Here is an 18756-nt window from a genome sequence, read left to right as displayed (position 1 = left end):
GTTTCTTACTGTGCGTTGGTGTTTGTGTTCGGTAAGGGAATCATCAGTGTACATGGTGGATCAATCAATTATTCAAGAAACACCACGAATTGTGTTCTGTATTTGTTTCATGTTGATATTTATATAATATGCATATCATATATCTCCTTTTGGTGGTCTGATTTCAAATCTTGATGTTTTCTTGATTTTCTTTATATTGTAACCCATTGTTTTATGGTTGTCTGATTCTTAAATCTTGTTTTCTCTGATATTCTTGCCGCATGGGACCGGTATCTATCACCCCAAGTAACTTCATATGAATATTTTAATGAGTGCAATACGGTGATTGTGATTTGGTTCTTGTTGTGTGGACTCCAAGTCTTGTTGCTTCAAGTAAGTGTGCTGGTTGCTCTCTCTCTGGTTTGTCTATTTGGAGTGATAGGGAAGCCCATGGCGAAAATTTTATGTTCTGTTACGCATTGATCAGTTTGTTGGTTGAGCGAGTCAGATGTTTGGGTGTATCTAATTGGTACTTGCTTAAACAATGATGTATGCTTTTCTTTTTCATGTATTTGAATTTTCGTCATTGGCACGATGTGTGAACTTTAGTCCTGGCAAACTTTTGTCATACTGTAGAACCTGTTTTGCAGTCGCTCCAATGGAAGAAGGATCATGTGGTTGCATATCGAATTACTGCAAGTGCGGGTTGGTTGCTTGGATTTATTGACCATTATTTCTATTTTTGATATCTGAATTCCATATTTCATTATTTGTTTATTTTTCATTCTGTAGACTTCTCAAGAAAAAGGCAAAGGAAAATTTCCACACCCGGTTCCAAAGGTTCTACACCAAGGGGATTTGTGCCAAGAACACAGGTCCCTACAAGTACTCAGAGAAGGGATCAGAAGAACAATGAAGAAAAGGAAGGTCCAGATGCTTCGCCAGCCCAGGAATTTGGGGGTTCCAATGCTAAAACACCCAAGTTAAAAGTTGGATCTGAAGAGGAAGGGGTATCAGACATTAATCTAGTTGCAGAAGTTGAGGAAAGTGATGAAGAGAGTGACGGTGTTATAGGAGAAGTCGTACCATTTAGTCAATCATTATTTGACAATAAGATTGGTCAATCTGAAGAGAATGGGCGAGCTCCGGAAGTTGGTAGGCACGTGATGGAATCAAAAGATGCAGAAAAAATCAACAAATATGAGGTCAGTATTGATGCAGGTACTGCATTATTAGTAAATACGACGTTGGATGATTTAAAGGATAAAGAGCCTAAAAGGAATAAAAACACTTGAATTGGTGATTTGCAGGAAAAGGTGACAGCAAACTCAGGCGCCGATGTTTCAGTATATGGAAGAGATGTTGAAGTAACAAAGATTTATTCTAGAAGTAATGAAGCTCAATGGCGTGAGAACATGAACAAAGAGGGGTCCAAAGAAGAAACCAGCATCTCTAAAATGGGAATTAATGCATTAGGTGAAACAGATTCAAGAATAGATGAAACTGAAAATACTCCAAAAAATGCAAACCAGTTTAATGATGGTTATACTTCAAACAGCAAGGATAAAAGGAGTGACGATCAATTCCTAAAGTTAAAACTAGAAAGTGAAGAAATTTTACGTAAAGAGGTGTTAGCCAGGCTTGCTGAGGATAATTTTAGGAAAGGCAACAAATTGTTCTATTACCCTGAGCTTGTAAAACCTGACCAAGATATAGAGATATATTTTAACAGAAGTTTCTCCACTTTGAAGAACGAACCTGATATTATAATCATGGGAGCTTTTAATGACTGGAAATGGAAATCCTTTACCATAAAGTTGAGCAAGAGCCATCTCAGTGGGGATTGGTGGTCTTGCCAGTTTCATGTTCCTAAGGAAGCATACAAGATCGATTTTGTGTTCTATAATGGGCATGATGTCTATGACAACAATGACAAGCAAGATTTCTGCATAACTGTGGAGGGTGGAATGGATGTGTTTGATTTTGAAGATTTCTTGCTTGAAGAGAAACGCAAGGAACAGGAGGAATTAGTGAGACAAAAAGCTGAAAAGGAAAGACAAGCAGAAGAACAACGGCGTATAGAAGCAGAAAGAGTAGCAAGTGAAGCTGATAGGGCTCAGGCAAGAGAGGAAGTTGAAAAGAGAAAGGGGACACTGCAAGAGTTGATGAAAATAGCTATGCCATCTTCTCATAGTGTCTGGTACATATGGCCCAGTGAATTTGAATGCAATCACATGATCAAATTATACTATAACAGGAGCTCAGGACCACTTTCTGATGCTAAGGACATATGGCTTCATGGAGGGCATAATGGTTGGAAGGACGGGCTGTCTATTGTTTTGAAGCTCATCAAAGCTGAGAACAAAGGTGGAGACTGGTGGTATGCTGAAGGTTTGTATATCAATTTCTCAACTTCAGTGTGATTTAGTGCATTCAGTTGGTTGTGATTGTGTGTACAATGTGAGGTAATAAATTGATGTCTGAAAAACTCCAGTTTACATTTTGAATGCTGCTCTTATCCATGGCTGATGTTCTGATTAGATATGGCCTGATATCGGGGTGGTAATGACTTATCTGACTTGGCTTCAAAACCCTTTACATTAAATGTAAATTTATGGAATCATCAGACAGCTTTCTGGTCCTGAGTAGAGGTTCACAAGTTCTGGTACAATCAATGGAAAATATTTTTATATTGGATGACCACTTCTGTATTCAAGCTCTTCTGGAAATTTGATTTATGATCCTCTTAGGTGCTGCTAATCTCTTTCAATGCCTCGTGTTGAAATTTGATTGCCCAGAAATTGGTTGTATATTCGCTGTTGTTGTTTTTGAGATTTAAATTGCATCCACCTAGCAATAATTACGACTCAATTTTTTTGCAACTGTTTGGTTGATCCCCATACTTCGTAGAACTAAATTTCTTGTCCCTGTTGTATTTTGATTATATTGCAATTCAGGCAATGGAACTTCTGTGAAGGAGAACATTCATGTCATTTTTCATAAGTCTGATAAGCGATTATCATTTGCTTCTGTTTTCTGAAGTTTCGACAACTAACTCTGGTAACTTCCAGTGATATTTATGTATTATGCTCGTAAGAAGAGGTTCTGTATAGGTGTTAGGTCATGTTTTACAACATTCGGATGAAGTTATATCGGGCATGCTAGAATTTTCCATAGTTTTCCCTTCATGATTTTCTTCCCTAAAGTATTCTACTGCAGTTTATTTATCTCTTTTTTGTTTAATGTCTTCAAATCACTGTAATAAGTACCATACAACATTTGATGGATGCAGTTATTATACCTGACCGAGCCCTTGTTTTGGACTGGGTGTTTGCTGATGGTCCACCGCAGCAGGCAATTACTTACGACAACAATGGTAACCAAGATTTTCATGCCATTGTCCCAAACTCCATCCCTGAGGAATTATATTGGGCTGAGGAAGAACAACAAATATATAAAAGACTTCAGGCAGAAAGGCGGTTAAGAGAAGAAGCGGCACGGGCTAAGGTGAGTTTTCTAGAGGCGCTGGAAGGAGCAGACATCATTTAGACTGTATCAACTTTAAATGCTCTAATCATTGCATAAAGAAAACGATCTCATATTAGCATATGTGGCTTTGTAATGTCAAAATTACTCTATCGGTCTGTCTAGTAGAGATTTTTCTGTTTTGACTGTCTCCCATGTTATGTTCTGTTTCTGTTTTCATCACAGGCTGAAAAAACTGCACGCCTGAAAGCGGAGACAAAGGAAAAGACTTTGAAAACATTTTTGTTGTCTCAAAAGCATATAGTTTACACTGACCCCCTTGATGTTCAAGCTGGAAGCACAGTCACCTTATTTTATAATCCCGCCAACACTGTCCTAAATGGAAAATCTGAAATCTGGTTGAGATGTTCATTCAATCGCTGGACTCATCGCTTGGGTCCATTGCCACCTCAAAGAATGACGCCTGCTGACCATGGATCCCATCTTAAAGCAACTGGTAATATTGAGTTCTTTCAGAACTTTGTTAATCATTACGCCAATCATTTTCTATAGGGATGTTATGGGTTGTTGCCATTCTGCTTGTGGCAATAATTTCTAATTCTTTATCTGGTTGACATCTCCTTTGTCTTCATCCTTCTTTGGCAGTCAAGATTCCACTGGATGCATATATGATGGACTTTGTGTTCTCTGAGAAAGAAGATGGCGGAATTTTCGACAACAAGAATGGTATGGACTACCACATTCCTGTATTTGGAGGAGTTTCGAAGGAGCCACCAATGCACATTGTACACATAGCAGTTGAAATGGCACCTATCGCAAAGGTAATCATTGCTAACTTGCTAAGTCTTTCTTACAATTGTACTCTTCTGTGCGTGATTGTCTAGGTCACTCAACTACAGAATCATTTTTTTTTTTTTTTCACTCAAATCTAATTTCTAGAGGAGGATTCCATGTGAGCTTTGTGCTTGAGGTCATTATTTCATTTTCTATATGAACAATGTTTAATTCTATTTACAGTCTAACTCTGTGCATTTGTAAGAAACCTTATAGTTTCAGTTTTGGTTAGATTTCAACAGTTTGGTATCTTTTACTTTCTCTGTTTCTCTACTTCAACCTTTACCTTTGGATGATATACTTGGATTTATGAGCATGTTATTGACCTGTCATAACTTGATTTATAATAACATTTTACATACTAAGACACATAATACCTATACAACTTGGATCTGTTAATTTATTTTAACCTCAAGAGAAGAACAGAGGTCACTGTGGTTTTTCCCTTCTCAATCCTGTCAGCATAGAAACTCTTACAAAAGTTTGGATGAAATTACCATATGGTTTTTAAGATCCACATCTTTACCGTGGTTAGATCTAGCAATTAAATTGCTGCAGGCTAGATACCGTGCTTGTTTTGTGACGGGCTTCTATGAAAAGTAAAAAGTGTTCTTTCCTTCTTTTTTGTTAAGCAAAGGAACATAATTGCAAGGATTATTGTATTAATTGTGTTTGTTAAGTTGTGAGGATCTTCTGTAGTTATTCTTATTTGAATTTATATACAGCATTTGTTTACTAGGTTATTGTAGAAACAATTACAAGTTACTATAAGATGCATCCATTCATTCTATTCTTGCAGGTGGGGGGTCTTGGTGATGTCGTTACTAGTCTTTCTCGAGCTGTTCAGGACATGAACCATAATGTGGACATAATACTTCCAAAGTATGATTGTTTGAATCTTAGCAATGTAAGTTTTGATATGTTTCTTTGGTGAGGTGCCATATATCTTATGCTTTATTGGATTCAAGTTTGAGGGACGTGTCTTGCTAGAGTTCTACTTAGTTGTATTTCTGAAAAAAAATGAGTATGCTTCAAAACCAATCTGTAGAATAATAGAGTGAGCACTTTTTATCAATCCCAAAGTTTTTGACTTCGAATTCTCATAATTAGAAGACAAGAAAATTAATGCTAATGAAAACTAGGTAGCGATGTTTTATTAATATGTTCGATGATTATAACACGTTCTGTTACGATGTTAACGTCTGCTCTGTTTACAAACTTTATATATATGTCATGGAATAGGTGAAGGACTTCCAGTTTCATAAGAGTTATTCTTGGGGTGGGACTGAAATTAAAGTTTGGTCCGGGAAGGTGGAAGGCCTTTCTGTCTATTTTTTGGAGCCTCAGAATGGGTAATTTCATCTGCTGCCCTTATATTTGAGGCATATACTTCGCTTACTTGTTGTTTGAAGCTGCTCATGTTCAGAATTATAAACACCAGTGGCGCTTCTCCATCTATTTACGTTTTGAGTGATTGAAGGATTGATATTTGTCTACTTAGTTCTATAGTCATGAACTAAGTGATTCATCCTACAACTGAATTGAACAATATGTCAGTTCAACGATTTATGAAGATGCAATACTAAACCATTAAACTGAGTTTCCGGTTGTCCTCATATTATTATGAAGTTGCGAATAGAGTCTTATTCGCTGCTTTCTTAAGTCTTTTGTGGGTATGTAAACGAAACTTTGAGTTATTTTAATGTTTTTATAATGTATTTCCTGTCTTCCTAATATCTACAGTCTTTCTTCTCCTTCTAACTTCACTTGTTGATCAATACAGTGACTGGATTTGTTCCTTAATTACTTGACATCTGTTTATATACCTTAAAATATTTTTCTTTCTCTTACCTTAAAGGCACATGCTTCTGGAATATAGAGACTCTAAACCTAAGGTATTTTTTATGTTTCCTTTAGCCAATGCAGCCAGATGAAACATGGGAAAACTGAAGTAAACCTGATTCAGTTAGCTTCTTTGCCTTCATATAGGTGGCTTATTCAAGTTTTTCCCTTATGTAGAGCAAGAATAATTAAATAGATCAATGAAAGATGCAAGTTAACTTTAAGCTCAGGTCGGACTCAGGAGAAAAAAAGAGCAGGACAGTTCTTGATTGCTTGACTAGTATTTGCATTATATCTGATGTATTAATTAAGGAGCCAATGTGAAATTAAATTTTAAGTTACATGTGTGTAGCCATGAGGAGACAATTGCCTCGTCATATTTGATTAGTGTTAATGCTTATGTTCTGTTGCCATATCAATCCAGAAGACCACATGGAAAGCCTGGTGATATCTAATTTTTGCAACAACAACCTGGAGCATGTTGAGCTGAATTCTCAGTCTAGTAAATGAATGGTTTACCATTGCTAACCACCTGCCCTTTTCATTGTTTTGAAGCTTTTTTCCTCCATCCATCAGTAGCCCTAGTTCTTACGATTTCCGTTGCAAATGCCTCTTCCAGATTATTTTGGGTTGGCTGCATTTATGGACGTGGTAATGATGGGGAAAGATTTGGTTTCTTCTGCCACGCAGCTCTTGAGTTTCTTCTGCAAAGTGGATTCCATCCAGTAAGCTCTATCTCGTATAAGCATCAAATTGAACTCCATTACCCTTATTGTTGCATCTAAGATAACTGAATTCTTGAGGGCATGATGAGACACACAGGGGTCCTATGCTAAATAAGAGCCTTTACATTTTTTTAACTTATGAGGGTGCGAAACAGTTACTCCTAACTTATGCTTTCTGCTTGTATTCTGGAGTCACTTGCGACTAGTTAGGTGCATAATGTGCAATGTAGACATTTCTAGCAATATATCTTCTGTCCCGATCATTTGTAGTATACCAAAATTTTGACCTCTGGGTGATCATATTCGTCTCTTTAAGTCTCAGTTCTTTGATTAAACCAATAATCTGTCTGACCTGTGCAAAAATAAGGACACAGGAAAAGTACTGCAAATTTGCCTTTCTTGCTGACATTGGTCTCCTGGTTGCAGTTGATATTATTTACTTTGTCTGTAAAAGTTTAACACAAGGTTTTGATTGTTGATTTTTATTTGCCAGGATATAATTCATTGTCATGATTGGTCTAGTGCTCCAGTTGCGTGGTTGTTTAAGGAACATTACATGCATTATGGCCTCAGCAAAGCCCGTGTTGTTTTCACCATACACAACCTTGAATTTGGAGCACAGTTGATTGGGAAAGCCATGAGATTTGCAGACAAAGCTACAACTGTAAGTTCCTCAGGTCCTTCCAATAAAGACTTCAACATGGGGCTTGAACTTTTTGATGATTGGGAATCTTAGGAAGTAGACCCGGAGACAGGAGTCCTACCTAATATATTGTAAACTTTATATTATTCCGGCAGGTGTCCCCTACTTATTCACAGGAAGTTTCTGGAAATCCTGTAATTGCCCCTCACCTTTTCAAGTTTCACGGCATTCTGAATGGAATTGATCCAGACATATGGGATCCGTATAATGATAAATTTATCCCCGTAAGTAAATTACATTTCTTGAACTTACCTTTTCGTTATGTCTCTTTCTGTTTTACTTATTCAGAGTAGAAGGACAGATGTTGATAACTTATAATCCACCTTCTTGGTAGAAGTGGTATACTTTCTTTGATGATATGTAATGTTTGGATGCATAAATTAGAACAAGACAGCTATGTTGCTATGCTTTTGATTACTAGATGCTGGATATGTTAAAAAGGTTGAATCTCAAATCATAGGTGATGACCTTGTTGTTGGGCTCGGTGACAGATATCTCGAGTAATAGGTCACTCGACATTTAGGTCATTTTCTTGTGGAGGGTTAGCATCTTAACCAATTAAGGCTTTGTTTGTTTTCATTTTAGTTTTTAATTTCCATCTGTTTGCAAAACAAAAGAAATGTTTGTTTCTTTTTGTTTCTAGTTTAAAATACTTCAGCACCTTCTCACCTCAATCAAGATTATGTCTCTATATATATACATAAATATCTTTTAATCATTAACTTAAGAAAATAATAATATATACTATAATATTGCATTTATATGTCACAACTGGGAATTCTAAATCAATAGATTTCACTCCACTAACTGATGTTTTTCTTTCCTGCTGGCTAATGCAAATGCCATGCATGCCTCTACAGATATCTTATACTTCAGAAAATGTTATTGAAGGCAAACAAGCTGCAAAGGAAGCTTTGCAGCAAAGACTTGGGTTGAAAAAGGCTGATCTGCCCTTGGTAGGAATCATTACCCGCTTGACTCACCAGAAAGGAATCCACCTCATCAAACATGCCATTTGGCGCACCCTGGAACGCAATGGACAAGTTTGTCTAATTTCTGTACTTATTGTACTCTGCCAAACTGTTGAGTCGAAGAATATGATATAGTTTTCATCAATCTCCTGACAAAATTTTTGTTGGTGGGTCATGCATGTAGCAGAAGGCATTGATAACATATGCATCCATGTTTTATGTAATATCATCCTTAAGCAATAAGAATCATGATAATCTCTGTCGTGTTTGAACTTTATTTACCTCTTTTACTTTTGATATTATTTCCAGAAACAAGTTAGTGATTAACTTTCTGATGATTATGCTGATCGAGGACTTTTGATAGGTTGTCCTGTTGGGTTCGGCTCCTGATCCGCGGATCCAGAATGACTTTGTCAATTTGGCAAATGAATTGCATTCTTTGCACAATGACCGAGCACGCCTGTGTCTGACATATGACGAGCCTCTCTCACACTTGGTATTTTGCACAGAATTGAGCTTGTCTTCCCGTCTGTTGATAAATCAGTGTGCATGTTCACTTTACTATTGATATTTTGATGGTATGCAGATATATGCTGGTGCAGATTTCATTTTGGTCCCTTCAATTTTTGAACCATGTGGACTAACTCAACTCACAGCAATGAGATACGGTTCAATTCCTGTCGTCCGTAAAACTGGAGGTCAGTAAGTTTCTCTTGTTGCTTGGTTTCTCTGCCGCCTAAAATTATAATCTGCAAGCGAAACTTTTACCTAGTCTTGTTGCGTATACATTGTTATCATTTAGATTAATTTAGGGGAGTCGTACTTGGTTTTGCAACAAGGTGCGACATAAGTTAATCAAAATGTGTAAGCTTGGTGCATCATTTCATGCTTTGCCTTAGAGGGGAGCAAAGGCATTTCTATCAATCTCTATTACAGAGTGCTTGTTTTTTTTTTCTTCCTTTGATCCATGAGATAAACTAAGCCTTAGACGTGACTGATACCAACTATAATTAGGGTCAAAACTTTCAAGTTGATTGAAATTATTAAAAGCTCATCAATTAATCTAGTGGGATTAGGCCTTTTTCATGTGTTTTTTACATGCAATTCCATTATGATTCGATCTTTCATGATATTTGTTCTATATGTATGCACAAATCATTTCAATCATTTATTGTGTTGCCAATTGTTTCTATATTTATGCTGATGCTTGAACTTTTTTATAATAGTTCTCTTGTACCACAATCACATGTAGTTGAATCCGACTTTTGTGATATTCTGGTGATATTATTTACTTTTCATAGATCGGTTTCTTTATGTTATTGCTACTGTTTTGGACCACCATAAATTCAATATTAGAGATTAATTTCCTCTCATTTTCACTTCCTCGTCCCTTGGCCTTTGCATAGTGGTCATCTCCAAAAAATAAGACAGCAATGTCTGAACTCCTAAGTGGTACAGTGGGTCATCATAAGCTAAGTTTACATATGCAGCTATTTGATTTAGTTCCTCTGTGAATGTAGTTGCCAGCTTAGCATCCGAACAACCCACTTCCAAACCTTTCCAGTTTTTCTGTAAAACAAATGACGAGAAACTATATATCCGATAAATTCATTAATTTACCTAGTAGTTAGTACACGTGTCATATGTCCCAAAATGGCAAGTCATAAGATAAATTGGTTACGGAAAATCTTGAAAGTACCCAAGAATAGTGAAGTCCAGCCTACCTTGACTCCTTGAGAATAAAAGAGGTGGTACGTCGCCGCCGTTGTAAAAGTACTGCCATTCAAGCGCCAAATAATACGATTCTCCCCACCATGGATGACAGACAGAAGGTGAATGATCGCCACGAATTCATTAGTGAGTGGCGGCCAGCTCCATTCCCCATTCGCAATGACCGAGTGTAGGTGTGTAGCCGGGGGGATGTTCGTAACGGTCAGGCCAGTAGGAAAGTGATGAATCAATGGCCCCAATAGATGCCAAGAGTCCTGCCAAAGGGAAAATAAATCCCCATTACCAACTCGAAAGTCGATATAAGGTAATAGCTATGGTCGGAGAGTAAGAACCTGCTGCCACCCCCACGACGAGTATGGAATAACCAATCAACCCAGATGGAGTCCTGTCATTGCACAATAATCTTCCATAAACGCTTGCACATGAGAGCTAGATTTAAGGCTAAAATATCCCCAAGGCCGAGGCCCCCTCCTCCATTGGCCTACAAATAAGTGTCCAAGAAACCTTCGGATAGCCCGTTCTTGTGGTACCCTTCCAAAGAATGGTACGCAAGCGTTTCTCAATCTCACGAATCACCGTCTTTGGTAAGATAAATGCCGCTACCCAATAGGTGTGAAACGACATCAGTACGGATTTGATAAGTTGCAGCCTACCGACAAATGTTAACCGAATTCCTTCCCATCCTCGAATTCGTTTATCAATTTTTTCCAAGAGTGATTTATTATATTCCTTGTTAGGCATTTGTTGTAAGTATTTCGTAAAGGAAACATTTAAATGTTCGGTCACCAATTTTCCTTGCAGGACTCTACGATACTGTTTTTGATGTTGACCATGACAAAGAAAGAGCACAAGCACACGGTCTTGAACCAAATGGATTTAATTTTGATGGAGCAGATTCTGCTGGTGTTGATTATGCTCTGAATAGGTAAAAACCTTGAGTTATATACTTTTTAGACTTTACTCATGTGATGCCTTCTAATTCTGCACTTGTATGCTGTTTATGGTTGTTTCAGTTACACTCTCTCTCTCTCTCTCATCTCAATGAAAGTGTTTGACGTCTTCAACCACATGATATTTTTGGGTGTATCTTGTGCATAATTCCTGAGAGTTTCTAGACACCTCTACATCTGGATGCTGTTCACCAGTCAACCACTGGCATCTGCCAGAAAACATGTCTCTTTTGTCAACCATACACCAAAAATGAATAACATTTATACCTGAACAGTTTCTATCAAAAGATTTCCAGCTGTAAAATTTCTAAATTGAGATGTAGAAGTGGTAATTGAACAATTCCTTTGTTATACTATATGATGCATGCAACTATACAAAACACAGGCTAATGCCACCTCCACTCCCAGGTCGCCCATAAAAATGAAACAAAATTAAAACCTTGTATGGCAAAAAAAGATACAAAGGCGAAATTATTGTGCATTTAAGTTTCTTTCTTCACCCTGGATCTCTGTGCTTATCTTTTCAACCAAGAGAAAAATACAGTCGTTAGGACACTGATTTAAGATTCTATAGGTGATAATAAATCTTGCAGTTCTCTGTCCACATATTATTCTTTCTTGTCCATGATTATCATGAGAACTAACTAAGTGTATGTGTACTGTTGTTAGAGCAATATCTGCCTGGTATGATGGAAGGGAGTGGTTCAATTCGTTATGCAAGCGTGTTATGGAGCAAGATTGGTCTTGGAACAGACCTGCTCTTGATTACTTGGAGCTCTACCATGCTGCTCGGAAGTGAGGAGAAATCAAGAAATTTTTTTGTACAGGTTTAGTTATTAGTTCTACTTCTACTATATAAATAATAAAATCTAACGTAATTGTAAATTGCTGTGGTTTTTGATAATTCCTCCATTGTGATCATCCACTTTGCATTGATAATTTATGATGAATGATGAATCTTTTTCAAGTGAAGTTAGTATTTCATGTATTCCACAAATTTTAATTATCCATTGGCTTTACATTTCTATGCAAGACTGGTGGGATACTGTATGAGTATCTGAATTCCTATATGCCATGGACTTCATGTTAAGCTGATATTGGTTAATCAATCACCATTGAGGGAAAGATTGGCCACTAACTCTACTACCATCCCATAGGCTAGAATATACCTCCCTTGAGATGAGAAACAAAAGGTTTGATGACAATTATTGTGTAAACTATTCCTGGGGCATGACTTACTCAATCCAGCTATCATAGCCACAAATTTCTTTGATCTTAGGATGTCACCTAAATAATCACATCATCTTGAAATGAAAAGTTTTGTGTAACTACATCACGCAGAGTGGTGGTTGCTCGTGACAAGATTAGGATTTAGGAGGTGAACTTAAGAGGCCCACCCCTTTTAGTTTCAACCCGAATAAAAAGCAGAACGAATAAGTGACAAGTGTATAGTAAAGTTGATTGAAATGCGAATACATAATTGTGCTCATTTCTTGTCATAAACTCAAATCAAATTGCACTCCTTGCCCAGTACAATCTCACTTGGATACCACTTGGTAGAAGATAAGCACACACCCACACTTGACGAAGGAAGATTAGGATGAAAAGTGAGAGCACATGTTTTTCATACTGCAAGCATTTCCGTAAGCTCTATTCCAAATTTGAACTAGCTTTATTTTTACTGAATAGGAAAGAAGTACCATATCAAGGGACCTAGAATTATTTTGTCCTGAAATCCCATTTGTGGTTGTCAAATGTTTGCAATGTAAAAGGATGAGTAGTGGGTAATGTTTTGGCAAAGGGGCTTTTGATCATATATTGTTATTGGATGTTGGACCGAAAGAAGAGTAGCATGTGGACCTGCAACATTTCATTGTTTCTCCAGAAATGACATTCCCATCAAATCTTGTGTGGTTTTCCCTTTTTAGAGCTCGATATATACATGTTGTGTGGTTCGAATTTTTTCTTATATTATTATCATTATTCTGCATTTGTAGGTGATGATGGATAAGTCTCATCATATTTGTAGATTATTAATCCTCAACATTTTCTGAAAACTATTTGTTAGTTATTTGTGGTGTAATATCTCTTTCATTCGATTGATTCAATTTTTCCTCTATTCTTTTCTTCCCTGGTTCTGTTCCATGAAATGGGCACACAGGTTTATCTTGGAGATATACATACATATATATGGACATATATATCTATATATATATGATACGATTGTTTATGCCGTCAATCAATTGGTTGAATTGACACCACTCCTAATTGAAGGAAAGGATTTTGGGTTTAAACACAGGTGCCCCCAACCCCCTACCCCGGATGTACTTAAAAAAAAGATATGAAAGTTTATGTGCTGGGGTGCTTGCTTGCGTGCATGCTTTTGTGCGCGAGGCGAAAAAAATATAAGAAAAGACAAATTTTAATTAAAAAATATTTTTTTAGATTATTTAGTTATTATTAAAAATCTAGAGCACGTGAGTGCGTGTATGTATGTTTGTGGAAGGTTAAAGAAAAATTAAACAAAAAAGGGTGAAAATATTTTTTTTTACATTCGTCTTCAAGTATATTTATTTCCAGAATGATGAAATAGAATAAAATTGAATTTGTTTCGTAATTACTCGTCATGCATGTACTCATACTTCACCTTCTATTATTAAGTGGATGTATATATTTTATTCCTCCACTTTATTTGTTTATGTTCCGCTTTTCACTACAAAAACATATTATTGATACATAAATAGAGGTATCGTGTTTAATAAAGTAACGCATATATAGAGGTCAAGTAGTTCAATAATCACTTGGAATTATTTGGTAGATAGTTTGTGTTAATAACCACAATTAGTATAAATTGTGTTGTATTCTTACTTTTTTAAATACACAAGTGAAAATGATAATTGTATGTAAAGCACAATACAAAGTGCAATATCAATTCAACATAAATATTTAAAGTAAAGTAATAATGAATAAATATATTGTATAATTAGGTTCTCGAAAATATCATGATGAAATTAGTCATAATGCGCGTTCCAACGTAATAAATAACACATATGGTAATAATGATATGCATCCGATCAACTTGTTAGACTTTGTTTTCTTGGTCTACATCATCATTAATAGTGCATGCATCAAACTTCAAAGTATGAAAAACAACATTGTTGCAAAACTGCATATATGTCTAAGAATGCAATTAAATGAAACACGTATGGGTAGATGTCTACCTCAAACTAATCAAATCATATGAAAATGAAAGTGTTTCATAGGGATATTTTCCAAAATCATGAAGAAAAAAGAAAAAGGGCGGGAAAATTACAAGATTTCCAAAAAAAAAAAAATTGGCATGGAATTGCATTAAAGGATAATAATTCCTGGCCACCAACCTCTGAGTATTTGACAAGAATTGGTAGTAATATTTGCCCAATATTTGGGGTATGCCTTAACTGTGTGAAGCTGCCACTGCAACATAGAGAATTAAATTCATGATTATCTTTCGGCCTTAAATAATTAATGCTTTGCTTTCATTATCAATCTCAGCCCATTTAAAGATAACATATAATAACCAATTTCTTTTAATATTTGATGTCACCACACTGTTGACATGATGATTAGTGTGACCCCAACAATCACCATTTGGTTTTATAATAATTGTTGAAACGACCAATATCATTAAAAAATATAATTCTCATCCAGCCAAGACATATAGCAAATTTGCTATAAAAAGTTTCATTTACATATTACTCTTTTAAAAAAAATTAATTTAATTTACTCGAATCAAATCAAGATAAATGATAATTTTAGTAAGATTAAATGTGCAAAAAAAAGAAAGGTTGACCCCTCAATGTATAAATATATATATATATATATATATGTACAGTCACTGTTTAGTCCATGTCCTCCTAAAGGGACCTCTGAATTCTGATTTGAGTTGAGAGGACTTCTCATCCTACAAAATTTTTGCTGACATAAAATAGCCCCCACAATCATTCACAACCAGAGCCCCACCTTTCTCAGGAATTATCCATAATGCCAAAACTAAGTCCTGAAAATTTACTGTTTTTTAATAGGCTGTGGACTGCCACTGCCAGTGTCATCTCAGCAATAAATCCCAAAACCCAGGAGGAGGGGTGGGGTGGGGTGGGGGGTGTTGGAGAAATTCAAGAACAGTGAAGAGAGCTGTAATAATGGTAAAAATACATAGCATAAGAAGTAGAGTCACAGTTAAATCTGAATAGAAACAGGAGGGAGATGAGGCACCACAAATCTCAATGTGCATAAGCCAACCAAGTGCTTTTACTCCATTAGCACCTTCTCCTAGGCACAGGCACAGGCACCTCCCCAATAATAAAGTTTTTCTTTTCACATCTGTCTTTAATTCCCTCTTTGTAGAGTTTAATGTAGTATAATGCAAAAGCTTAGTTGTCTTCATAAGTTGGATAAGGCTATAGAAGTTGGCATAAACCAATGGTTTCCTTCCACCTTGACCAATCAAAATCCATTCTTTTTCAGAGTGTGAGGAAATTATTGTACCCCCTAAATCTTTGTATTTAGACGTATATATGTGCATAGTGCTTACACCCACAGATTCTATGTAGAAAGAAAACTCTACTTGAAGAAAATCTTTTTTTTTTTCTTTTTAACCCTTAAATAAGTGGGAAAAAATGGAATCTTGACATTTTTGGTTTCTTCCAAAGAGTCTGAAGAAGTAACCAAACTCTTGAGTACCCCTTTTTACCTCCTTCACAACTTCCTGTGGGCGTTTTAGACTTTCTCCGTACCAGAAGAAAACCCATCCTTGAGATGAGAGTAAAATGAGCATTTGTGTTGTGACTGAGATTGTCATGTGAAAAGGCCCATAAATTAATTTTTAATTTGTTTATGTCATTTTCTGTTTCAGTTTTTCCTGTTTTGAGAGAGTTATTACAAAAGCCCATGTCATGTATATCTCTCAGGACTTTGTCCTTTTCCCCTCTGCTGCTGCTGCTGCTGGTGCAAGAGACTCGTTCACTCAGTCCTTGATATCTGTAATTTGCTTTGGAAGTTGGCAGTAGTTTCTGGGCTTTTCACACCAATTCTGCAGCCTATTTCCTCTTTTTGGTCTGGTTCTTGTGGGGGCTGTCTGTTCACAGTTCCAGTTTAAGATAAAACTGAGAATTGAAAGCTTGTTTCTTTTTGGAGGCATTTCACCAAAGGTATGGTAGATTCCTGATATTATTCTCTTACAAATCAGACCCCCCATTTCCTTCCCTCTTATTGATTCCCTAGAAAACCTCAACATTTTTATCCACACCAACAAACACCCCCTTTTAATTTCTGTCTATATATATATATATATATATATACTGCCCTTCTCGCTATCATTAAGCTGCATTGTTCCCAAGTTAATATATATATATATAGATATCTCCATCCCTCTTTCTGCTCTAGGTCTCTATCAGCCATGGCAGATTTCCATGGTGGCTTCAGTAGCAGCGGCGGAATGGCGGCATTGGACACTGAGGATTTTCAAGAAGAGGAGGTGTGGGCTGTGATGAAGGCAAGAGAAGGCTCCAACTCAAGTTCAAAGACAAGGAAAAAGCTCTCTGGTTCATCATCTGCATGGCGTTTCACCTCTACCTCAAGAACCATTCCAAGAGCCAACTCCGCCGGCGGTCAGGAGTTCTCTGCCAATGCATTTCTGGCGCCTCACCAGTCATCAGCACCTATGAGCATTCCCGACTGGTCCAAGATTTTGAAGAAGCAGCCGAACAGGAACTTGTGGGATGACGCATGTGATGCACATGACGATGATGTTGGGAGGAAACTTCACCATGTTAAAGCGAATGATGTAGAGAGCGATGACGATGACATGGTCCCACCCCATGAATATCTGGCGAGAAGGCTTGCAAGTACTCAGATTGCTTCATTCTCAATGTGTGAGGGAGTTGGAAGAACTCTCAAAGGAAGAGACCTCAGCAACTTGAGGAACGCCATTTTAACCAAAACTGGTTTTCTTGAATAAACATAAAGAGAACACCCCATCATCATCATCATCAACCACCATGTCATGTATGGCACCATCATAGTACAGGATCAACCATAGATCACTGTTATTGCATGATGGATCTTCATGATCATTCAGCAGTAGCAGCTGATGAAAAAAGTGTCCCAAGATTTGATATGGTTGATGGTCTTTATTTAAATTAAAAAATTATACATATATATTGTAGTGGGGGGGGGGGATGTATGGTACGTTTGTTGTACTAAAATGGAGGGGGATGGAGGCAGAGCACAATCTTTAGTTGTCAGAGTTGGCCTTTTTGGGGGTTTTCTTAGGTAGTACTACTACTACTACTCATGTAGTGTAGTGTAGTGTATTAATAAAGAAATGATGAATGGCAGGCTGGCTCTGAGATTTTGTATGCAATGCAACCTCCCTTCTTTCTTTCTTTCTATTATTTTCTGTCTGTGTCTGTGTCCAAACCCAAACCTAAACTAGTTTATTACATGACTCTTTCTGTCTTATGTTCCACACATTATTTTACTCATTCTTCAAATATTTCACTTCACACTCCATTTCTGGTCCATAAATCAATTCATTCACACCAATTATTAATTTGAATCAACTAACTTGTAGTTTATGTTAATATAAATGTAATCAATGTGTCAATGTTTTCAGTTGGTAATAATCCAAGAGTAATAATTAATTTGCTAGTCTCCAGCTACTAATTATAATTATCATATGTTAAATTCATTAAGTAACATTAATGAGTATGGTGGTGTCATTAAAGAATATATATACATATATGTAATAAAACCAGAGGTCTGAAATTCGGCAGTTGATTCTCATTAAAGAGGATGAATGCTCATAAAATCGTCTGCCTTTTGGAGGCTATGAAGACAGAGAGGGTTGCTTTAAATTTGCACTATTTCTGCCTAGAATGGAGTTCTGATCTCTGCCCCTGTAATTTTTACCCAGACAATGATGGTAACCTAGTAAAAACTACTAGTCTTGATTTATGTGATACTGATTGTGATTATGTAGAAATAAATGAATGTCTAAAATCAAATGACTGTTCAATTAATAGTTCAAAAACTTTGCTTTGTCATATTACTATATGCTCAATTGTTTGTTTTTCAGACTTTATGGGATAATATATAAGTGTTTCTGCTAGGATTGTTTTGCATGTATTATTATAACTTGGTAGTTTCATGTGTATGTCACCAGGGAACCATATTATTACATATTGTTCTATGATAACAAGATTGTTTTGCATGTAAATGATAACTTGTAAATAACTCTTGTTATCATGATACTAGAACATTACAAAATTCATTATAAATCCTAACACTAATAGAAAAAAGTGTGTTAATTGTAATAACTTACATGTGGGATGAAAATGTTATAGATAATTTTTGTCTGAAAATCAAAAAGCTTAGATAAATTCCTCGCAGATTTCGACAATATTAAAAAAAAAAAAAGGTCTTTTATATTATCAAAATACCAGTGTGCTCGATCGAATCTTCAACCATTTTTGGGAATAGATGTTATATTATAA

General features: G+C 36.3%; 2 protein-coding genes across 3 annotated transcripts in view; both read left to right on the top strand.

Moving 5' to 3' along the window:
• The window catches only part of LOC105175341 (starch synthase 3, chloroplastic/amyloplastic), a gene marked incomplete in the record, with an annotated part of 12530 nt that extends 342 nt beyond the window's left edge, over positions 1-12188 (top strand). The window contains 16 exon segments of the mRNA XM_011097759.2: positions 630-684; positions 772-1184; positions 1290-2370; positions 3272-3486; positions 3691-3961; positions 4111-4286; positions 5099-5206; positions 5542-5651; positions 6761-6866; positions 7360-7530; positions 7665-7793; positions 8430-8612; positions 8905-9036; positions 9127-9238; positions 11073-11196; positions 11891-12188. Coding sequence (XP_011096061.1) covers positions 630-684; positions 772-1184; positions 1290-2370; positions 3272-3486; positions 3691-3961; positions 4111-4286; positions 5099-5206; positions 5542-5651; positions 6761-6866; positions 7360-7530; positions 7665-7793; positions 8430-8612; positions 8905-9036; positions 9127-9238; positions 11073-11196; positions 11891-12020 — 3516 coding nt within the window.
• LOC105175340 lies at positions 15859-17624 on the top strand. 2 transcript variants are annotated; one of them, XM_020698249.1, is made up of 2 exons: positions 15859-16410; positions 16619-17624. In XM_020698249.1, the coding sequence occupies exon 2, from the start codon at positions 16659-16661 to the stop codon at positions 17217-17219; it is 561 nt and encodes a 186-aa protein (XP_020553908.1). In that variant the 5' UTR covers positions 15859-16410; positions 16619-16658; the 3' UTR covers positions 17220-17624. The 2 variants fall into 2 exon arrangements, with proteins under 2 accessions (XP_020553908.1, XP_011096060.1); XM_011097758.2 differs by having other exon boundaries at positions 15864-16410; positions 16646-17624.

The sequence above is a fragment of the Sesamum indicum genome, linkage group LG12, assembly GCF_000512975.1.
Source record: "Sesamum indicum cultivar Zhongzhi No. 13 linkage group LG12, S_indicum_v1.0, whole genome shotgun sequence".
NCBI lineage: Eukaryota > Viridiplantae > Streptophyta > Magnoliopsida > Lamiales > Pedaliaceae > Sesamum > Sesamum indicum.
This window is presented reverse-complemented; position numbering and strand designations above follow the sequence as displayed.

Bases quoted from the DNA above. Each gene is read 5' to 3' on its own strand.
- LOC105175340 (XM_020698249.1), top strand. From the start codon at position 16,659: ATGGCAGATTTCCATGGTGGCTTCAGTAGCAGCGGCGGAATGGCGGCA.